Source organism: Fusarium odoratissimum (assembly GCF_000260195.1).
Source record: "Fusarium odoratissimum NRRL 54006 unplaced genomic scaffold supercont1.1, whole genome shotgun sequence".
Lineage (NCBI taxonomy): Eukaryota > Fungi > Ascomycota > Sordariomycetes > Hypocreales > Nectriaceae > Fusarium > Fusarium odoratissimum.
Window position 1 is genome coordinate 3,949,010 of NW_022158687.1, and position 20,876 is coordinate 3,969,885.

Consider the following 20,876-nt stretch of genomic DNA (forward strand, 5'->3'; position numbering starts at 1 on the left):
GTGATTCTCTCGCATAAGGTAGTGGGTGCCAACAGGTCTGTGTGATACAAGTGATGGCCTCATGAATATCAATGAATATCACACAACCAAGTCACAGCTGCTTCTAACAAACGATCAACATTAATCGAAACAAAAAAGGCTGGTAGTAGAAAGTGGGTGTGGTCAGTTCCCCTGCAACACCAAGAAAGGCCAACGCTTGTCTAATCTTGGCTTTTCTTGGCGTGTCCCCTAATTTATTTGACTCGTAATCGTCACCAGGAACAATGAAGATGATGAGAATGCCTTTGTTAAAGGAAAAGTCGGTCTCTGGAATGTCCACGTGCTGCTTGACTCGAGGTGCTCTTTTAGTAGATTTCTAGCCCCCTCAAATATGGCCGATTATAGGTAATGTCGCATTTAAACAGTGGAGATGAGTCTATCGCTATTTCACCTGAACAATGCTGAAAGACGTCAGTCAGTCAGTCAGTCAGTCAGTTTTTTTCTTTCTTTTTTTGATACAATTGTCGAGTTAGTCACAAACTGTTCAGATGCAGTTGTTTGTTAAAGAAGAAGACATTAGTTTGAGCCCTAGCTGATAAGTATTCGCTGTTGAATCGTGTCTCGATAGATCTGTATGGCCTCAGTTAAGCCACGACTATGCTAACAACTCATCAATACTCAGCAAGTCAATGCGCTATGTTGAATATTTCGGTCCTTTTCAATCATGAGATTTCACGATTCCGTCAATACATTCATGAAAAAGGCGGGAGTTCTAAGAGAATTCTTCTCTATATCATATTATTTTGAGACATTTTATGCCTGATGCGGAACTAGTTGTAAATAAAACTAGCCTTCAAACTCAACTCGCAAGTCCAAGCTTTTCTGCTTTTATGATCTTCAGATCTTCAGGTTCCATCGCTCTATATCCTCAAACGGCCATGCTTTTCCATAACGTTATATGCAAACTTTTCCAGACCATAGTGATGTCCCTAGTCATCAAAACCACCCCATTCACCATCATCACCACTGTCCTCATTTGCTTGTAATTTCCTCTTCTTGCTACCCTCAATAGCACCGCGGCGGTTATTCTCCTTTCGTCTCTCATAGCCACTCTTGGACGTGATCTTGGCTTTATTTCCACTTCGCCGCGCTTCCACACCTCGCTCCTTGAGCTTCTTGCGGTCTGCCTTGCCGACATTAGGGAGAGCATCCAGGAGCCACTTTTGCACCCCAGCCTCATCTCCTGTTTTGCCAGCCTGCTTCTCGCTTGCAGCGATAACATTGGCGACCATCTTGACGAAGGGAATGTCCTCCTTGGTGTAGAATGTGACTGCCACGCCACCTTCGCGACCTGCTCGGCCTGTCCGTCCTGCGCGGTGGACGTAGCCGGCGCTGGAGCCGGGGACATCGTAGTTGACAACACCGTTGACACCGGCAAAGTCTACACCTCGTGCCAACACATCTGTTGTGATCAGAACCCAGATGTCTCCAGCACGGAACTTGCGCATGATGGAAGATCGAGCAGAGTCTGTGAGACCACTGTGAAGGGCTGCAATTCTTGCTGCACCACCAGCCTCGAGAGGAATGTCGTATTGTAGTTCCTCGTGCAGAGCAGTCGCTCGGTCAATTGTTTGCGTAAAGACCAAGAAAGGGGGTCGTAGAGGAGGACCCGAATCATCAGCAGCCGTAGGGTGCAGCAGCTGGCGCAATGCTAGTAGTTTACCCTGCTCAGTCGCGGTGTAGATAAGCTTGTGGGCAATGTTTGGAACAGCAGTATCCTTGAGACCGACGACTAGTCGCACAAAGGGCTTCGGTGTGATACCCAGCGACTGTGCTCTTGAAGTCAACTTCTCTGTAACCATGGACTCAATGTTTGAGCCCATCGTAGCAGACCAGAATGACACCCTCAGGTCGGGGTTTGTGCATGCTGTCCAGTCAGACATCATGGCATCTCGGAAAAGAGGGTCAAGTAAAACATCCGCCTCATCCAATATCAAGTCTCTTACAGTAGGCAGAACCTTTTGTGTGCTGGGAGGTCCTGAGGTGAGAAACTTTAGTAAGAGAAAGGGTGTGGTGACCAAGATATCAGCCTTTGTGATTTGCTTGGGCTTGTCGTCTGCCTTGTTTTCATCTTCATCCTCAGAATCCGACTCTTTGTCCTCTTCATCTTCTGAGCCATCTTCTGCCATGTCCACTTGCTCGGCTGAAAGTTGTGTGTGCTTCTTCATCGAAACGACCTTCAGTCCTGTTCCTTGAGCAAGCTTCTGTCCTTCGCTAACGATTTGGTGCACCAATTCGCGGGTTGGTGCAACAATAATCGCCTCGAGTTCGTGAATATCGCTGAGGCTTTGCTGCGAGCGCCTGCGCAAAATGTTGTTGATAGCGGGAATTAAGAAACTGATGGTCTTTCCGCTTCCTGTGGGAGCGATTGCGAGGAAATCGACTCCTACTTCGAGTCCATCTTCGTCTTTCAGGGCAGCCTGGGGGTGTACGAGAAGAGGAAGACTACCCATCTGAACTTCAGTAGGAACTCGGTATCCCTGGAATACAAGGTTGTCGGCGACTTTGTTTGAGAGACCGTAGGCATTGCGCAGCTCGCTAAAAGAGTCCAAAGGCTGTGGGAAGAGCTGCTTCTTTCCATCCTTCTTCACTTCAACAGCCGCCTTCTTCTTTTTCTTGCTCTTCTTGACCTTAGACTGATCCTCTGACTTGGAGAGGAGAGTAATCTTCAATCGATGCGATCGTAGCAGCTGGCGACACTCGTCCTCACTCAACAATCGAGACGGCCGTGTAGGTTTCGGTACTTGGACGGGCTCCTCTGTCTCAACAGCTGCCTTGGCTACAGGCTCTGGCTTGGGGGCAAAGAAGTCAACTTCGGGGAGCTCGTCGTGAGCTTCGGGTTCGGGCTCATTCTTTGTTCGCTTTCGCTTCTGGCCGCGGACCTGATCATGGTAGAGCTGAGGGTTCGTGGATGTACCAGCCGAGGGAAGCTTCTGCTGAGCATTGCTGGAGTTTTGGCTGTTCTTTTGTGTCTTTTTGGTCCCACGCGATAGAACCTTGAGGATATCCATTTTGAAGGGTATGCGCTATAACGCGTGGTTGAGCAGCGAGCTTGGGCTGGAGATCCAATGTGAAGAAAAGTGCTAGCAACTGAGAATTGCATTCAGAAATTTTGGTGGACCCATGTTGGCTTGACGGAAATCATCACTAGCGGGTAGTGGGGGTGGGTGTGATGATAGGTGGCTGGTGGGTGAAAGCAGCCACAGTTGTAGCACCGCCACAGCCGTTGAGATCTGCTAAGGTTACCTACCGGTCGTTAGTGTTAGTGGGCGCTTTGGATTGTTCAGTAAATCCCCGACCCGAGATCGATGGGAATTTGTTAGCAACTGCACACTTTTGAGCATCAGGAACGCTCCATGGATGATCCATTATGGGGGATCATCTCATCCAATGAAACTCTTAGTCTGTACAGTAAAACATGTTCGATTAGTGTCGATCTCCGTCATAATCTTATCCAACTTTTTGCTGCAGGCATGAGCATGATGCATCCAAGGTTGACGTCACTCTGGCTGCCGGGATAGCCAGCAATCAGGATTTGGAACTCGCAAGCATGGAAAATACATGAAACTTGGTATTTCTGCTTCTGCTTTTCTGTATTTTATGTCTTGCATTCCCCATTTTCATTCTGCCCTGCATTGTCACTCTTGCATCTAAAAGCAGATCGGATCTTCAAACTAGTACATATCTCTTCAACACAGACAACCGCCATCATGCCGACTATGCTTGGTCTCACCAACGATCGCTCGCCTCACGGGCTTAACGCTGAAGAAAGCAAATTCGGTGGTCCCTCCAGCCAGAGAGGCATGGAACTTACCCCGCGCCAACAAAACGGTAGCATCGTATCCGGCATCGAAGGCTCCGACTTCTTCAACGGTGGTGGCAAGCAAAAGGAGCACGACGCAGATGAGGAATCAGATGAGGAGAACCTCAAGACCATCAAGGGCCGTAACCTCTCCGCCGTCAAGGAGATGGAGACTCTTCTCTGGCGTGCCCTCTGCGACAAGCCCAAGACTGCCCTCAAGTACATCGCCAAGGACGCCGTCATGTCGAACCGCTTCCTCTTCGGCGACCCTGTCCCCCGAACCGCTGACTCTGATCCCTCTCTAGAAGAAGAGATCAAGCACTGTGAGGAGTGGCTCGCCTACAAGATGCACGACCCCCAGCCCGTCGAGATTGGTCTCATGGCTGCTGCCATTGGCTACAAGGTCACCCTCTTCCGCCAACTTGACCAAGGAGATGGCAACTTTGGCATGCAGACCGTTCAAGCTACGTGCTCGAGCTCCTGGAGGCAACTCGCTAGTGGCGACTGGGAGCTTACCAGTATGTTTGCTGGTTAAACGGTTTGATGATATGGATGATTGCATGAAATGGACCGGCGTTAAATCATGAATGGAGTATTGGTTGGTGATTCGTGCCTAAAGGAGCTACATCATAAATATGAATAACAGATTACTTGCACATGAAATCTCTATGTAAAATCTTTTGTCATTCCTTCAGTTGAATCTCTCACCTTTATGGCATGTACGCAATATGAGGTGAATAAGACGGCTTTTATCTTGTGGCAAACAACGCTTTATTCTTAAATCCACTAATGTAAGCTTCTTGATACCTTCATGTCAAACCATTCAATACCCACGCTTTAACTAAGATACTGGTAGCTGCCTCCAAACTCCAGCTCTCCAGAGTCCAGGATTGAAAGCCGAAGATCACGCATCAAGCTAAGCGGTCCAACGTCTTGGACCAAGACTTTCGATAATTATCTCGAAAGTTGGATCTCCCTTCCCATTTGGTGGAGTTTTCTTTGTCAATGCATCAATAAGATGTCTGAATCTCTGCTGTAACACATGAAACCTCTCTTCAGTGCGAGCTTTCCGTTGATATACCAGATCTTCTCCCCCAACAGTACACTCGAGGGAGATAGTTACGCCGCTATCTTTTTCGAAATGTATCTCTTCTATAATCTCTGCAAGCGACATGCCAAAGAAGCTTCGTGCTGGACACCATTGATAACTCGAGTACTAATCGGTGTGGTAGACTGTGAAGTCGATAGCGAATAGGCGGTCGTTTGCAATCATTGTGACAATAGAGTCGGGGGATGAGTGGGCACTGGCAGTTGGATCATGGCCGTGATCTTGTTCTTGGTCGTAATCTTCTTCTTTGCCGTAATTCTCTTCGTGTACGTAAGAAGAATATGGTTCTTCATCTACCGGCTCCTCGTCCTCGTCCTGAGCAGAAGGGTATCCCTCATCTCGTAAGGACTCTGGTATAGGTGTATCAGGCCTTCTCCCAAGGCCTGACTGGCGATCTTGAATTCCCAAATCCTCCGTGATCAGAGAATTATTCGATTTCGACTGATCAACTTGGGAAGTCGAGATTGATTGCCCTGGAATCTTTGGTGGTTCTGCGTTGCTGTTCGAAGCTTCGACCGAAGAGGAGATAGGATGATCTTGACCTTGCGCATAGTCACTCTTTGAAGTTACCTTGTGACTCGTGGCAACAACGGTAAATGAAGGTTTACTTTCCGAGGTTTCCGAGGATCTGGATGAAGAACTGGTGTGATCTGCCGCTGGATCGTCCTTATTGATAGTTTTATCCAAAGCCATGTCGGGTACCTCTTCCGTGCTACCGCGAGACAATGACGATGACTGATCGTGGCTGCCAGATCCGTTGCGGTCCTTTGGACTATTTTCTGACTGTTAGGAGATACGTTAGCACTCAATGAAGCAGGATGGTAATTGCTCGATGCCGTGGGCATACAGTCGGGTCAATGCCACAGCTGCTGTCTATGTCAGATTCTCCCACGGCATCTGCCTCTTGGAGGGGCCATTCAAGATTGGAGCAAGACATGCATAGGATTTACTTCTCTTGATGAAGGTTTGGTTTGGATCAGAAGAACTTACCATGGTTTTTCGGTGGTACTTGGATTGAAACTGTCCTAGCGATGTTGTCTCGAGAATATGCGCTTGATCTCTGTATCTTCTGAAGAGTACTTTATGATGATTAAAGAAAGTAGCCTTGCTGTTACTAGTGACTGATTGTGTTGAAAATATCGTCTTGTGATGTAAGGACGAAGACTGGGTAGGGACTCAGAAACGATTAATGGCGAAGCTTCGGTATGGGCCAGGAGTGTGCACCTACCTTAAAAGACATCTCAAAATAATAAAGGCAAGTTGGTCCTCTGGAAGGTGCTACTATCACCTTGAGGAGAGCTTCGAAGTTTGTCAAGGAAAGAAGGCCACACAAGCTGTTCATATCACGACAGAGTCATTGCTATTATCGAGCAGCCCTTGGGGGGGCAAGAGTAGGTATCTCAGACCTTGAATCAGGGCGCCATGTAATAACGAATGCATGCACGTAGCCAAAAGACCCCCTAGACTTATTAAAAGCTTATCCAAGTCTTTTTGTTCCTTATGATTGAGGTCTTATGTGGTGCCCCAAAAAGGTAGACTGAGACAGCTGGGCACGGCAGAAATGATTATATCGATATATCAATTCTCTAGCATAGTAACAGTAATATTATTTGAACTCATGGCTGTGTTGAGGCCTATGGCTGTTCCAGCACCGAATGCCATAATTCCCGTGCTCTTGCTGACGGTGAATGTGCTGAAGCACATCTATTCTGGTGGAACATTTGCTGTGGACAGCTATAGTGGCTTCGGTCGAAATTCCCAGCTGGTAGATCACATCACCGTAGGATCCAATCGCATCTTGACCGGCCCAAGAGGACTGTATCATGATCTTATCCAGGCCGTACCGCGGATGACGGAATCCCAAGAACGAACTCGAATTCCCCCCAAGACGCCATGATGACCGACTCATCATCTCCAGCTCTCTGGTAGCCGAGAGCATCACCACACCTCGTCTGTTGTTCCACATTTCCAACGTTTCAAGCTCTTGTATCTTCAGCGCGGCGTCAGCGGCGTCATGGAGCATGTCGCTAATATCTCATGGACTCGTGTCGTCATTGATGAGTTTCGAAGTCGACGCCGGAGATTTGTGACTTGTAAATCTGTTCCCTTCATTCATCGATCCATCTCTTACGGGAAAGATTTCTCATATCACTCCCTAAGTGGCTCAATACTAATCTCGTAGTCCAGCCTCTTTCCGTGGTTTTTCACATCCCGTGTGTCGCTCTCAATACAACGGAGAAACTGCTGACGAATGTTCCCAAAAACATCCTCGTTGTACAGATACACTTGCCGGAGACAGAACTTGGGCCCGTATTGGCGTATGCATAGCCCTGTTATCATTTCCTTATCGTTCATGGGTAGAACGTCCATAAACTGTTTGAGGGTCATTGTGAAGAATTCGACTGCTGAAATGTTGAACGGGTCGCCGTGACTACCATCGTGAAAGGAAAAAGAGAATTGAAGAGGGGTAGGAGTATCTGTATTGTGCCCGCGGAGATGGGAGCTCAGTAAGCGCCTGGCCGCAGCTGTGTCATAGGAGATACTGCTGAGCTCTTCAATGTCTCGCCCAGACGTGGCAGTAGTATCCTTCTGAGAGAGTGGAGTAGATCCAAGCTTTACAGGCTGGTCTGTAGCTGCTCTTTCTGTTACATTTCCAGGAATATGAGTACTGCTATCCTCTCCAATGGGCGGAACTACTCGTATCGCAGTTTTGAACCCACAGACGATCTCATCCGTGGTATTCCTCTCTGCCTCTGGTGATAGCTCCTGGGTGTCATTCGTTCCTGACCCTTCACCCATGGAAGCAACAGGCACAGGAACAGATTTTCGACTTGACCTCCGAAGGTCTTGTCTGGGAGAAACTGCTCGGGCGACTGATTCAAGCCGAACATTAGCATCTCGAGAGAACGGATCGGCTGTGGGTCCACGGAAACCGCTGAGACGCGGGCTTTTTGTGCGCAACGGTGACGCCTCGGATTGTGATAGAGGCCTTTTGGTTGGCAGCACAGGCTTTTCAGTGTCAGTAGAGTGGTACCAGAATTACTCAAGAGAATTCTTACGCTTGTTGTTGAAGGTTGGCTAGATTCCTGAGCTGGCTCAGGGTTCACATGCTCATCCTGAACCACACTCGGTAGCGGCGTGACAGTATCTGAGGGCATAGTCTGACTCTGTACTGTATGTCTAATCTCCTCAAGTGAAGGTAACTCTGGAGAATCAGAAGGCTCTCTAAACTCACCGTGTTAGCACATACATCTACCACATTTGTTGACATCAATAGCTCACCTCTTGAGGCTAGATTCACCAGATATCGGTGATGCTGGGGTATCAAATACTTGGTATTCGTAATCAGACTCATCGCTGGATAGATCAAGGGCAATAGGCTCGTCAGGCGCATCCCCTCGCTCGAAGAGATTGGTACGCCTCTTTTCTTTGCGAACCTTTATATCGTGTGATCTTCTGTTGTATAGCTGTCGAAAAAACAGCATCATCAATGTTTTGATGATCCTATACAGAATAGGTACAAACCCACTGTCAGTCACTCATCCGAGACGCGTCAGAAAGAATAAAAGGAGCTTAGACCGACTGTTGGGAATCCTGTGAATAACGGTACTTCTTGGTGTTTGCAGCAGAAGGCTCATCGGGCCAGAAACGAGGGCCATGGTTCTGTCTGACAAGGAAGTCCTTGACCATCCTGCGAATCTTTTGCTTGCATGGCTCGGAGGACCACTCCAACATATCTTTGTCGTCGATTATCTTTTCTTCTATGAAGCGGTTCATGTGAAATTTACGAGCAGTGTTGAACTCATTGAGTAGCGCCTTGTCTGCAGAATCGCCAAATCCAAGTTCGCTGAGCAGTTTCATGATCGGAGGCACGTCCTTGGTAGTCCTCGTGCGTGAGGAAAATAGAAAAGGCCCCGTCCGGCGCGCGGTACCTTTCTTCTTTGAGGTCATGATCAGGACGTAGAGGACAATTCAGGGATTTGCAGAGCAGGATTATTGAAAGGATGGGACGGCAGAACGGGGGGGTATTTAGTAAGATTGTATGCAAACCCCAGATTTCGATACCCCTGTGAGAGCCTCAGAGAAATGAGCATGGATCTTCAGGGAATATTGCAGTGAAGGCATGGTAACTTTCCACACATTACGGCCACCTACAGTTAGCTCAGCGGGCCATTACTGGTAAGCAATGTAATGCCAGGGCCAAGTCTTGCATTTTTATAACAGCTGCAACAAAATATGATACTAGCCATGCACGTTGTGATGTTGGTTGTTGGCTGATGTCTCGCTTCTTACACCTGATGGTATCGCGGATCAGGCGACGGATGTAAGTGTTTCCGATTTCTTAGGAAATCAATCAGTGTCGGCTCTTCGATAACGCATTTAATTAGACTTTTGATCTAACTGAAATAAAACAATACATTGTTACATATGGTGTGTAGACATTGCATTGTGTAATATTATGTTATTGTTTAAAGATGTTACAGCCAGTTCATAGACGGACCACACACTAGCCTTGCCCTGCTACCACTGTCTGTCCTTATCTTGTTCTGCAACCACAATTTTCCCGTCGTCTAACTAGTAGTTTTCTCTTCTCTCCAACAACAAAAAGCAAATCCGAAGTTATTTCCCTGTTTCCAAGAAGGCCATTTACCCCTGTGAGACTACGGCAGCCTGCATTGCGTAACCACTCGTTGCACTGTTCGCCAACATTTCCACAGTATCAAAAACTTAGCGACATTCGAGCGGATAACATCCATATCGAAAGCAAAGACAATGGCAAAAACATAACTACATCTATTGATCGTATGTTTAAGATCTATGCTGTGTCTTTTCTTTTCCCTTGTTCTTCCTACTGAAGAAGATTTCGTCTGTTCCAAATCCCTGTGCTTGATACGAAATAAAACTAGATATTGGCCCAATCGTTAACACCCTACGCGAGTCCAAACCATTAATCCCATCATTAATTCATCCCAACCTTGATATCCGCATATATATATATACGTAACTGGAGTATAGATAACGACAGCGCAACAAAGGAAAATAAGCGAAGAGGAAATAGTAGAATTGAGAAGCTCCATTCTTAATAGAAGTCAGGCGCTCTGGAGATGTGGATCGAATAGGCCAATTCCGGCCTCTCGGCCTTCGGAAGCGACCGAGAACGCTCAAACTCTTCAATAATAATGTCCAAACACTCCAGCTTGAAGAAACGAAAGTCACTATCTCCATTGCGCAGAGCCGGAGCTGGTAAACCGCGCTGGCGTCCAGGTATCAGCGACTTAAATAACAAGTGAAGACTCCCCGACTCGCGATTCGGAGCTAGAGCGGCTGTCAATTCTTCAAGGGACATGTCGAATATAGACGAAGAAGGCCTCCATATCTCTAAAGACATGCAGTTGGAGATGCTGGATCGTAGTTCAATACGAGACGCCATAAGAGCTTTCGATTGTAATTTGAGATGAGGGTTCCTCCTTGAGTCTGAGACCTTCTGAGAAGCAGCTTGACTAAAATCTACCCCAGGAGCACTGCTCTCCTGAACTGGAGTTGTCTCTTGCGCCGGTGTTGGCTCTTGGATGAGCGCCATATCTCCGACGGGCTCAGGGTGAGGCAGCGTGGGTTGAATTCGAGATTCATCAGCTGTGTGCTCCTGAACCCCGTCGGCGGAGCCTGTGTCAGTAGCTGTAGCGTGACATTCCTCTATGACCGATACAGTAGCTTGAGCTTCTCGCTCAGCGCGTCGAGCAGCTTCTGCTCTTGGTGGTCTCTCGGGCTCGAAAGTCTTTTCCCCTACACTACGACTACCATGACGGGGTAAGGGGCGTTTGAACTGGGAGCCTCTTGTTGGCTGATTTGGTGCCGACCAGTTGCTGTGTTGCGATGACTGCATAGATGAAGACGAAGTCTCATCATACACTGCAACCTCTTCTTCGGGGGCACTATCTAGTCGGGCAGTGCGTTTCCTGGCGCGTTTAGTGGGCAGATGTTGTGGCTGGGAGGACGAAGGTTGTGGAGTAGTGTCATCGTTGAGCTCAGCTGGTCGCTTGCCATTGTTCTGGGCCTGCCATACACATCAGTTTCTGAGAAGGATGTGGATCAATAGATGTACTAACCCTCTGTTCATCCTGCTGCAGGAGGTCGAGAGTGTCGTCAAGGCCGGTGGCCATAGTCTCCTGAGTCGGAGGAGCAAAGTTCTGAATGTTGGGGTCGAAAGGAATGCCAATCATGGCACGGATATGTTCCGAGTTTTCAGGCCCGTTGCTTTCGAACCTCTCGTCGCAAAACGGAGCCATAGGTTGGCCAGCAAAGGGGGCGTGAGTTCTCAACATCATGTCAGGCAAGGAATTTCAGAGGGTGATGGCGAATTACCTACTCGGATACTCCTTGAACAAATGGTGGCATATCATCTAAATATATAGGGTTATCCGCACTCTGGCCCCTGATATCTGGTGTATTGTGTAGTACTCGATGATCAGTGCCGTCAGAGTTATCCTGAGCCTTGATGGGTCTATCGATTGAGTTGGTGGGTTGCGAGAGTAGCTGAGCAGTGGCCACACTTGACGTTTTGTGTCGCTTGTATTCCTTAGCTGTGCGCCAAAAGACCTTGATCATGAGACGGTGTATCCTATTACGGCCATTGTCAGCTATGCTCAAGGCCAAAGGTGTGTGTATTTCGAAGGCATACTTAGCAGAGTCTTTGTGATATCGCAATGGGCGTGATGTGTCAAGGTGGCACCTGTCAGGCCAGTACTCAACCCCCTTTCCTTGAGTATCAAGAAAGTCCCTAGTGATTTCGAGAAGTCCTCTCTTATGAGAAGGATCTGTCCACTTAGTGAGCCTGTACCCGGGGATACCTTCAGTGGATTTGAATTGCTCGATCTGGTGTCGAATGGCTCGCTTGAAGGCAATGTCTTGATCTTGACCTGGATGGCCGTACCCAAGCTCCTTACGCAGGTCTGTAAGGCTGGAAATGGAGGTGGCCTTTGAAGTTTTGAAGATCCTCTCGCCAAACTTGCGAGACTTACCACGGGCTAGAGAGGCCATATCACTGTATGGTGTTGTGAGGTGCAAACTTATTTATCTGAAGAGGATAGGAGGTGTGTGTATGTCATGCTTATGGTCGGTTACGAGTGAAAGCTGGTCGGGCAAGTGGTGGATGGACGCAGTTAAGATTGACGTAGTCAAGACTCGATGGAGTACCAATGAATACCAGTGAGATTTACAAGGGGCATTCATACCAGGTTCAAGGCTGTATTGTCTGCACGGGGAAGGGGCCGCGGAAAGATGAGATGCTTCCGGGAACAGAGTCAGATAGCCTTGGAGTTGACCATCCTCACATCTTACTATGGGATATTTTAGAACATTCAGTTTCTTCTCATATACAAGTACCCGCCTGAGCTTGTATTGAGGGCACGCTTTTGCAGAGTGTCAAGTACTCGATAGTACCATGTTCAACTTTGCCATACTAAACATCAACTAAGTTACATACTGGTCAAATTATCCAGGTTCTCTTTAGGGTTTTACTTATTGCAATAAGTTGATTTGAGAGCCAATATTCATGAGCAGAAAAGTGCAGCGCTCGTTCTTGATACTTCTTGGGCATGAGATGGTTCACAACCAACAACCAACGCGCATAGACAAAAACAGCCATTGCAGGGATTATAAGGGAACTGTACAAACTCCACTTCACCAAAACGCGTCCCATTCTCTTCTCTTCTCTTCTCTCCTTCCTCTCTATTAGCTTCTCTTGCCGCTAATGATGGTGGTTGTGCCCATGATACAGGGCTGAATATACTGCCTTGACAAGCTTCCTGGATGGAATTTCTGGCCAGTTAGAAGCCTCCAGAAACTGGCCATGGCCGATACGGATCATCCTCCCCACTTCATCGTCTTTCTGCAGATGCGTCAGGAGGGTTGAAACGACCAGGCTGGCAAGCTCTCGTTTCCCTACCGCTTTGTCTTTTGCAGCGTTGATGGTGAGCTCACCGCACCCTACGCCCGTCAAGTCGGTCTAATTGCTTTTCCTCCCTTCGGATGGCACAGCACAAGCCAAGATTGGCCTGAGCCGAAGCCAGATACCAGCAACACAGGTTCGTGATAGTGTCCAAGCTTCAGCCCCATCACTGCGCCTGTTTCATTTTGTGCCGTGAAAACTCTTCAAATCAGATCATTTTCATGCTGAGGCAACCTTGATCTTCACCGTATTATGGTTCGCAACGTGAATCTGTAAGGTAGTTCTCTTGTCTGTGGCACCGGCACTGAAGTTCCTGGCCTACAAGGCAGTGAGTGGATGCTATGAATAGACAGTTGAAGGCGTTTGTTAGACAAGCGGAAACACGGCGCGTCCCTAGTTCCATTAGCTCCACAGAGAGTGCTGTAGTTTAATCAGTGTTTAGCGGAGTCTATCACTATCCGTAAGGCGAGTTTGTCTTGAAGGGGAAATAGCCGAGCTGTAACGTCATGTTTCAAAGGAGGAACCATCTTTGCTTTTGTTATTTCTCTTCGTACACTTTTTCTCCCAGCAACGCTTTAGAACGAGATGCTTACGGGGACGGCACACTGACACACAACCTGGGCTGTTTTGGCCCGTGCAATTACCTCATCTCTTTTGGACTGGTCATGGAACATCCCCGCCAAAAGCAAGACTGCTTCATTTTGATCTTGGTTCAACCAGTGACTGTTCCCCGTAACCTGAGAAACGCGTGCTTACCTTATATACACATATAATCGCATTCCTTCCCAGGTCTCTGGGCCCAAAAGGTTTTTCTATCGGCTGGTCTAAACTAAAGGTGCTAAGATATACAAATCTGTTATTACAAAAGTCTGGTACTTGATAAGAAACAAAAAGACAAAGCCACGGAACAGAACCCTGTTGACACGTTCATGCCCGTCTAACCATTACAAGTCGTCAATCCGCCAATTTCCCAAGAATAAAATACAATACCATAAAAACACAAAGAAAGAAGAAAACGAATTTGCACCCATCCATACTAACTAAACTGTACAGTCCACTTCAAATAGAGATGGGCTTATCCGAAAAGTAAATCCAAAACTGTGGTCGCTGCAATACTGGAGTAGATGCAGCACCAGAATGTCGCTGCATAATAGCTCTCAGGCACTCATCTTTGAAGGATTCAAATCCATCTTCGTCACCATTCTCGAATTCTTCATTCAAGTTGGACGTTCGGCCTCTGAGAGACATGTGAAGTGTTCGGCCGTGCCTCAACCCCAACTCCCCAGCCACAGCCGCAAGAGACATGTGGAATAAGAAAGATGAGGGTTTCCAAGACCTGAAGTCAACGCCATTAGCGATGTTGGATCTGATGACTATTTCACGTCCATTCAGTACTTGTCGCTGTATGCCTTCAGGCTCCAGATTCCCGGGGCGGCTGCCTTGTTGTCTCGCAGCACTGGCCTCTGGTCTCGCTGTAGACTCCGCCTCCCGCTCCCGACTTGGCCCAGCTTGAACCGTTGGGGTCTGCCTGACCGGCACATCAGGTAGCTTTCCTTGAGCTTTAGCGGAGAGGCCAGTAGTAGACGTGCCGTGGGCATCTAGTTGTTGGTCTACACCCGCTGCTATGGCTGCTTCTGTAGTCTGCCTTTCAGCCTGGCGAGCTAACTCTGCTCTGATAGCTTCGGTTGGAGACTGGCTTTGTGTTTCCCCAGCTGGAGTTTTTGAGGTGGAATCATTAGTGGTGGCTGAGGGCTGTTTGCTTTGGCTCGCATTACTTCTGCGCTGAGGTCCAACTACAGCTGGGGGAGTTGATGGGGTTGGGGTTGGGTTCTCGGCAGCTTGAATCTGTTCTTCTGTAGCAGCCTCCGTCCGATAGATTGACTTGGTCTGCCGTTGAGAGACTCGGACTCTAGGACGGTGGCTCTGTGTCTTTCTGCCACCTCGAGTGCCTTTTGGAGGCCGACGAGTCGGTTTCGCAGACGTACTCGGGTCTTGTCTGGGGACTTTGGCCTGGCGGTTGCTATCATTGGAGTCTGACTCGACCGGGCGCTTGCCGTTAATCTGTGCCTATGAAAAGATTTAGTCTCGATAGGATGAACTTGATAGAAGGTACTAACAGTTTCAGTGGCCCTTGGCGGGCTCTTAGGCACTTCGTACGGGTCTGTCCTGCACGCACTATCTGCTTCTTCGGGAATAGGCATCATAGTTTCCGCTGTGTCAGGGACTAAAAGAGAAGACGAAAAGGGCTCAGAGCTCGAGCTCTCCTCTGGTGTATCCTGTCGTTGTGTATGGACAGTAAGATTAAGAGACATTCCAAAGGCTGCAAAGTGATCGTCTCTGGGGACCATGTCAGAAAGCCGTACTTCTGATGCGTTGGGGATGTTCTTACGTGGACGGCCCTGATGTGTTGGTTCTGGACTGCATGCTCTCAACATCTATGGGGTTGTCGATACTCTGGCCTTTGAGAATATGCGAGTTATTGAGAACTTGGTGTTTGTCGTCACTCGGCGTGTCCAGGGGCTTTAATGGTGAAGCGTCTCTGTCGCTGGGCTGTGATAGTAGCTTGGTAGAGGTAAAGTTTGAGGGTTTGTATCGCTTGTGCTCTCGGGCTGCACGCCAAAAGACTTTTATCATGAGACGACGTATCCTGTTTGAGTCAGTGATAGCTCATGTCAGGGGAATACTGTATGTTTAGTCCATCTGGGTCTGAGCACTCACCGAGAAGAGTCTTTAGAATACTCAAGACACCTTGTGTTAACAGAGTTGTGCCTCCCAGGCCAGAACTCAGGCCCCTTTCCCTTGGTATCGAGAAAGTCTCTGGTGACCTCTTGGAGTCCTCTTTGGTGAAGAGGCAACCTCCACTTGGTGAGTTTATATGCAGGTAGTTTGGTGCTAGGAGATATAAAAGATTCGATCTGTGTTCGAACAGCCCTCTTAAAGGCGATGTCCTGGTCTTGGCCTGGGTTGCCGTAGCCAAGGGCCTTGCGTAGTTCTGTGAGATGGGGGATAGTGGAGGTTTTTGTAGTTTTGAAGAGCCTGTCAAGGACTTTAGGGGGGCTTCCCTGAGCTTCGACTGGTTCCATGGTGTTGGCAACAGAAACATATATCTTTGAGGCAAACCTGTGCATCCCTTTTATGTGTAGGTAGGTCGCTTTTCAGGTTGGGGACGAATCTTGCCTGATGGACCGGTTGAGAGATTGCCGTATTAGGGATAGGATCACACGCCTTGAATAGCTTGAGCACTCAGTAAAGATCCTACCAATTCATCTGAGGTAAGTTCTAAGCGTCTGGCCCGAGTGGAAGCCAGGTGAGACTGTAATGAGCTTGCGCTTGAACTCTGGCGCAAGCATCCGTAGACCACGGAAGGATAGGGGGGATCCGCGCACCATCTGGGGGACGTAACGAGGCAGATTCGCGATAAATTTGCGTTCAGTTTCAACGAGATCTCAAACATTTTTCCCTGGCTCACAAGTATATGGCTTGTACCAGTTGTGTGGCTCAATTTCTCAGAGTGTAAGTCGCTGGATCAACCCATTCTCAATGCCATTGTATTGAAAGATCAGCTTATCAACAACCACCTCAAATTACTCACAATGCTCAAACTGTTTTAGCCATTTAACTATAATCCATTTTATCTCTTGCACAGTGAGCAGAAAAATCGAGGGTACATTTTGTAACTTGCTCTGTCCAACCAGGCTGTCGCCTTGTTCACAGAACCAACGGCCAACATGCATATACTCGAACCGCAGCAGCAGGGGTATTCTAATAAAAATGTAGAAACTCCACTCCACCATAACAAGCTGAGGGCGCTGTTGCAAAGCATCTTTGCTCTTTTCTCTTCCTTTACCACACCTATGGCCTCTATAGAGGCCTGACAGGGGGGTTGCTAAGAGTTTCGGTCTGCTAAATTACTCAGGACAGTCAGTAATCTGCTATCTCTGGGAAATGTTTCAGCTCGTCCCAGACGAGGTGAGAATGGTACCAATCTTGTCGCCTTGCCACCTTGACAGCTGGCCAAGCTGTCAGTCTTTCGGGCACCATGATGAATTCACCGTCTTTTGTCTCATAAAATCTGCTTGACAGGTTCGTTTTGCTTTTCCCCCGTTGACGTGTCAGAGCGAGGACAAAGGGGTGACCTATTTTGGGCATTGACAAGAGTCGAGATCAACACTGCAAGATGGTTCGGCACGCTTTATCCTATCCTGACAGTCACACATCGCGACTTTCCACTCGCACTTTGTCCTATCCCTACGGTGGTAACGGCCACAAGATCATCTTAACTTGTGAAAACTCTTCAAGTCAGATCATTCTGAAGCATAACATCATCCTGTCTCCGTTGTCGTCATCTGTTACAACAGGCAGCGTGGATCTCCGGAATCTCCAGCTCATAAGGCTATCTATCTAATTTTAGACAGCTGCCAAAAGTGTCTAGAGCTAAGGAGACTCGGCTATTCCCTAGCGAACTCCGCAATAGTAGTTTAAACGTGAGGTAGAGCATTGAGTACCGACTGCAAGGCAACGGGATCTCAAAAGGGAAATCACCGAACTCTGGGGTCGAGACTCTGCCGTGCATCATCTGGTTCCTTGTTCCTGAAGATAAGATACCTAACATTGTTACGCTCCGTCCAAGCTCTTCAGTCATAGGTCTCCCAGCAACCCTCCATAGCAACAAGATGCTATTCGGACTTGTATTTCCTGCCATGCAAACGCAGGTCTTATCTGGCCCGTGCCAAATAATTCATCTCTTTCGTCCTGGTCATGAAACAAGAGGTGCTTCCCAGGTCCTTGGATCAGAGGCTGCAGCTCTGGGGCGCGAACCACTACCAGACGGTACCTTGAGTTGAACGGTACATCAACTTAAATCCTTGTTCAGAAGCATCTGTATCCTCAGCCATCCGGGAATAATATGTCACAGTAAGAATAGCACGGATGGTCGTGCTGCCACCCATTCTTACGTGTTAGTGAGTGGTGTGCATAAGGTGGATAATAGTTATAAAAGGAAACAACTATGTGCATAATTTTGATTGCACAAAACCCTTTTGCTGAGACTGGGAAATATTGCAAGAGGATTCCCTACGTTAGCCAGTGTATGGAATGAGCACACTCCTTTTCTCAATCAAACCAAATGGTTAGTACTGAACTCCCTCCAGACCACATCAATCAATCACACTGATTGTTATTGTAAGATGGACTCACTTACATTAGTCAAGATCCCAAGAGTTTTGACATGCCATTTTCATGTAGTATCTCTAGGGTAGACAGTCGGCATCAATTGAGGAGCACCAGGACACCTAGGAAGACATCCATTACATATGCTCCAATTCTTAATCACCATAAGCCAATACAAGCGAGTCCTAGTCACTTAAAGACTTGGTCATCATTTAGTAGTAGCCAGTCAGAGCTCCCTTCACCTTCAGCCTACAGTCCTTAGTCACACTGCACATCCATTCAGCCGCAGCTATATATACCGACTCATGATCCAAGCCTGGAGAAATGCTCATTTATTACACAGACACAGTGTATACAACATGTCTATAAAATGCCCCATAATAGAAGCGCCTGAAGCTCGATCCACGCCCCGGACAAAAGATGACAATGGCAGCTGGCTATCTGCCGATGGACCATATCTCACTTACGTCAAGCAGAGCTGTAGTCGACAGCCCAATCTCGAGTTACCCGATGGACGGAATCGCGCTATTATGCTGTGCGACAGACAGCATGTTCGAGCGACAGTTCTCGAGTTAAATAGTGAAGGCAAAATGCTGTCGCCCGCGGAATTCCCTCATGTTACACAACTGAGGAATCATTTTTCTCAACTGCGAAAGTTGCGCCAAGATGGTCAAAGTCATCGGATGATCTATCTTGTCGAAGGCTTAAACACAGAAGTTATAGCACTTTTAGGTGACGAACTCCAGGTAGACCCTATGTTCTTTGTCACTCACGAGAGAACGTCGACATATCTGCGATGGCCTTACGAGCCCAATCTAGCACCATGCTTACCTTCACTCATTGACGGGAATCGATCATTTACTGCAAGCTACTACGACATTCGAGCTCTCAGTGAAGAGTTCGGGTCATTCAGCGTAGGATGTGCAGAATCGGGTAGAGACGCTTTGAGGACCAAGCTCGGCAAGGATTGGGAGCCTACAGTTATCCTTCACAGAAAATGTTCATTCTGGAAAACAACATTTTCCAATCAAAATGACTGGAGTGGTAAGTTACTATTATCATAGTCTTAAGAATAGTCAAATTGATATTCTGTAGTTTTAATCCTCTGTGATCCACCCTTTCGAAAAGCTCATATATGGCATAAACCACAGCCAAAATCTGAGACGTGGTCACTCAAGACTATAGAATTTTCTGCACCTCCGTTTCAAGGAGGATATGCAGATTTTATCCCCAGTCCCTGGACTGTACGGAGCAGAACATCAGGACCTTCACGAGAATGTCTATATGACGACTTGCTTCACTACTACACCGAATGCTACAATGACATATCTGCCAGGCAAGCAGCTCAGCTAGACATCACTGTTTTCGTGAGGAAGATCATAGCGTCTCATTATATGCTTTTGATCGAATACCACGATGCGCTTCTATCGACAATGGCATTTCCCTTGCAGCGAAAAGACAATTTTGCATCTGTTCAGACAACATCTCTCGAAGCATCATGGAGCAATATCCAACTTTTATGCAGTCGACTCAGCAGATATATCAAGGATGTTTCACAAATAATGCTACAGTTACACATCAGATTTGACGATCCCGTAGTTCCAACCGATTACACACAGTGGACAGAAAGCGAGTCAGATTTCCAGTACATTTATATGAGATTGCAGTCTCTCAGACAAAGAGCAGAGTTTCTAAGCGAGTCGCTTACTGGAGTGACGGGTATCAATGGAGCTGCAAGGTCTATTCGCGAAGCAAAGACCATCAAGACGTTTACTATCGTAGCGCTCATTTTTATTCCTTTGTCATTCTCTACGAGTCTGTTTAGCATGTCTGAGCGGTATTTACCTGGCGAGAAGAACTTTGGGGTCTTTTTTAGTGTGTCGTTACCACTTTTGGTCTTCATTTTTGCCGTCATACTATTATTTGATCTGGGATATGATGAGAATAGTAGTTGGACGTTCAAGACATTTACAACCAGAATATGGAGGTTGTTATTCTAAGCATGTTGCGAATAAACAAACACTGTCAGATCTCATCATCTACATACATATCCTCACCGTCCTCTCTTCCCTCTCCATACAAAACCTCACAAACACCTGCCAGCGGAATATCCATCACCGCATCCGTTCCCTCACTCCAAATCTCCCTCCATCTCAATCTCCCATCTCCATGCACCTTTCTCTCCCTATTACGACTCCCCCTCAATCTTCCCTTCGCATCGATCTCCGCCAACTTTCCCGCCCCATCAACGACAGTCTCAACACTCGATAGTGGCACCGTCAACATCTCTGTGTTGAACGCAGCGAGAGCTACGTAGATGTACACCACTGTCATGACGATAAAAGCCGGTATGGCGAGCGCCCACCATCGGTTGGGATAGTAGTATATCCCCAGGGCGTGCAGAAATGGCGAAGGGAGATAGCCCCATAGGAGGTAAATGAGGAATGTCAGACTGCTGAAGAGATACAGCACAAAGCCGTAGTATTCGTACGTCGGCACCTTTGGCGCGGCTCTAGGTACAGGCGCGATTGCATCGTCATCAGATGCGTCTGGTGTTGTTGGCCGTGAAGGGCGTAGAAGAGATGTGAGTGAGGGCGAAGGGGGCAAAGGCGTTGGAGGTCGCCCATAAAATGGAGGCGCAAACAGATTCTGCGACAATTGTCGTGGGGGAGAATCTTCGTCTTCTCCGGACGAACTGGCCGATTGAGCGTCTGAGAGGATATCGTCCTCGTCATCTGAGCTGAGTGACATGTTGATTGTGATTTGTCTGTTTCTGTACGAACAAGACTGTAGTTTGAAGTGTCAAAAGT

The 20,876-nt window shown here is 47.7% G+C and overlaps 8 protein-coding genes across 12 annotated transcripts; 2 read left to right on the forward strand and 6 right to left on the reverse strand.

Annotated features, from left to right (window-relative positions):
- Positions 1-741: 741 nt before the first annotated feature.
- FOIG_01382 (ATP-dependent RNA helicase ROK1) lies at positions 742-3,326 on the reverse strand. Its single transcript, XM_031198213.1, has one exon. The coding sequence runs from the start codon at positions 3,048-3,050 to the stop codon at positions 969-971; it is 2,082 nt and encodes a 693-aa protein (XP_031073980.1). The 5' UTR covers positions 3,051-3,326; the 3' UTR covers positions 742-968.
- Positions 3,327-3,467: 141 nt separating this feature from the next.
- FOIG_01383 (uncharacterized protein) lies at positions 3,468-4,638 on the forward strand. Its single transcript, XM_031198214.1, has one exon. The coding sequence runs from the start codon at positions 3,750-3,752 to the stop codon at positions 4,374-4,376; it is 627 nt and encodes a 208-aa protein (XP_031073981.1). The 5' UTR covers positions 3,468-3,749; the 3' UTR covers positions 4,377-4,638.
- A 419-nt stretch (positions 4,639-5,057) lies between these two features.
- Positions 5,058-5,886, reverse strand: FOIG_01384 (uncharacterized protein; the record flags this gene model as incomplete). Its single annotated transcript, XM_031198215.1, has 2 exons — positions 5,058-5,732; positions 5,797-5,886. The coding sequence occupies 2 exons, from the start codon at positions 5,884-5,886 to the stop codon at positions 5,058-5,060; spliced, it is 765 nt and encodes a 254-aa protein (XP_031073982.1).
- A 614-nt stretch (positions 5,887-6,500) lies between these two features.
- On the reverse strand, positions 6,501-9,204 carry FOIG_01385 (uncharacterized protein). 5 transcript variants are annotated; one of them, XM_031198216.1, is made up of 4 exons: positions 8,533-9,204; positions 8,232-8,453; positions 8,009-8,174; positions 6,501-7,958 (listed from the first exon to the last, which is right to left on the reverse strand). In XM_031198216.1, exons 1-4 carry the CDS (start codon positions 8,898-8,900, stop codon positions 7,098-7,100), a joined length of 1,617 nt encoding a protein of 538 aa, XP_031073983.1. In that variant the 5' UTR covers positions 8,901-9,204; the 3' UTR covers positions 6,501-7,097. The 5 variants fall into 5 exon arrangements, with proteins under 5 accessions (XP_031073983.1, XP_031073984.1, XP_031073987.1 ...); XM_031198217.1 differs by having other exon boundaries at positions 8,529-9,204; XM_031198220.1 differs by having other exon boundaries at positions 8,387-8,453; positions 8,533-9,072.
- Positions 9,205-9,723: 519 nt separating this feature from the next.
- Positions 9,724-12,121, reverse strand: FOIG_01386 (uncharacterized protein). The gene is made up of 4 exons (XM_031198221.1): positions 11,629-12,121; positions 11,317-11,568; positions 11,057-11,264; positions 9,724-11,004 (listed from the first exon to the last, which is right to left on the reverse strand). The coding sequence occupies exons 1-4, from the start codon at positions 11,985-11,987 to the stop codon at positions 10,030-10,032; spliced, it is 1,794 nt and encodes a 597-aa protein (XP_031073988.1). The 5' UTR covers positions 11,988-12,121; the 3' UTR covers positions 9,724-10,029.
- A 1,467-nt stretch (positions 12,122-13,588) lies between these two features.
- Positions 13,589-16,225, reverse strand: FOIG_01387 (uncharacterized protein). Its single transcript, XM_031198222.1, has 4 exons — positions 15,616-16,225; positions 15,287-15,544; positions 15,015-15,234; positions 13,589-14,964 (listed from the first exon to the last, which is right to left on the reverse strand). Exons 1-4 carry the CDS (start codon positions 16,023-16,025, stop codon positions 13,957-13,959), a joined length of 1,896 nt encoding a protein of 631 aa, XP_031073989.1. The 5' UTR covers positions 16,026-16,225; the 3' UTR covers positions 13,589-13,956.
- Positions 16,226-18,377: 2,152 nt separating this feature from the next.
- Positions 18,378-20,866, forward strand: FOIG_01388 (uncharacterized protein). The gene is made up of 2 exons (XM_031198223.1): positions 18,378-19,110; positions 19,162-20,866. The coding sequence occupies exons 1-2, from the start codon at positions 18,426-18,428 to the stop codon at positions 20,064-20,066; spliced, it is 1,590 nt and encodes a 529-aa protein (XP_031073990.1). The 5' UTR covers positions 18,378-18,425; the 3' UTR covers positions 20,067-20,866.
- Positions 19,946-20,875, reverse strand: FOIG_01389 (phosphatidylinositol glycan, class P). Its single transcript, XM_031198224.1, has one exon. The coding sequence runs from the start codon at positions 20,815-20,817 to the stop codon at positions 20,092-20,094; it is 726 nt and encodes a 241-aa protein (XP_031073991.1). The 5' UTR covers positions 20,818-20,875; the 3' UTR covers positions 19,946-20,091.
- Between the last annotated feature and the right edge of the window lies 1 nt (position 20,876).

Excerpts from the sequence above, each read along its gene's own strand:
- FOIG_01382 (XM_031198213.1), bottom strand. The coding sequence starts at position 3,050 with ATGGATATCCTCAAGGTTCTATCGCGTGGGACCAAAAAGACACAAAAG.
- FOIG_01383 (XM_031198214.1), top strand. The coding sequence starts at position 3,750 with ATGCCGACTATGCTTGGTCTCACCAACGATCGCTCGCCTCACGGGCTT.
- FOIG_01385 (XM_031198216.1), bottom strand. The coding sequence starts at position 8,900 with ATGACCTCAAAGAAGAAAGGTACCGCGCGCCGGACGGGGCCTTTTCTA. Across the intron at positions 8,454-8,532 it reads TATTCACAGGATTCCCAACA|GATCATCAAAACATTGATGA; the intron begins GTCGGTCTAAGC and ends TATTCTGTATAG. Across the intron at positions 7,959-8,008 it reads GCCAACCTTCAACAACAAGC|CCTGTGCTGCCAACCAAAAG; the intron begins GTAAGAATTCTC and ends GACACTGAAAAG.
- FOIG_01386 (XM_031198221.1), bottom strand. The coding sequence starts at position 11,987 with ATGGCCTCTCTAGCCCGTGGTAAGTCTCGCAAGTTTGGCGAGAGGATC. Across the intron at positions 11,569-11,628 it reads TATCACAAAGACTCTGCTAA|GATACACCGTCTCATGATCA; the intron begins GTATGCCTTCGA and ends TGGCCGTAATAG. Across the intron at positions 11,265-11,316 it reads TTTGTTCAAGGAGTATCCGA|AACTCACGCCCCCTTTGCTG; the intron begins GTAGGTAATTCG and ends CATGATGTTGAG.
- FOIG_01387 (XM_031198222.1), bottom strand. The coding sequence starts at position 16,025 with ATGCACAGGTTTGCCTCAAAGATATATGTTTCTGTTGCCAACACCATG. Across the intron at positions 15,545-15,615 it reads TATTCTAAAGACTCTTCTCG|GATACGTCGTCTCATGATAA; the intron begins GTGAGTGCTCAG and ends TGACTCAAACAG. Across the intron at positions 15,235-15,286 it reads AACACATCAGGGCCGTCCAC|AGACGATCACTTTGCAGCCT; the intron begins GTAAGAACATCC and ends CATGGTCCCCAG.
- FOIG_01388 (XM_031198223.1), top strand. The coding sequence starts at position 18,426 with ATGTCTATAAAATGCCCCATAATAGAAGCGCCTGAAGCTCGATCCACG. Across the intron at positions 19,111-19,161 it reads CAATCAAAATGACTGGAGTG|TTTTAATCCTCTGTGATCCA; the intron begins GTAAGTTACTAT and ends GATATTCTGTAG.
- FOIG_01389 (XM_031198224.1), bottom strand. The coding sequence starts at position 20,817 with ATGTCACTCAGCTCAGATGACGAGGACGATATCCTCTCAGACGCTCAA.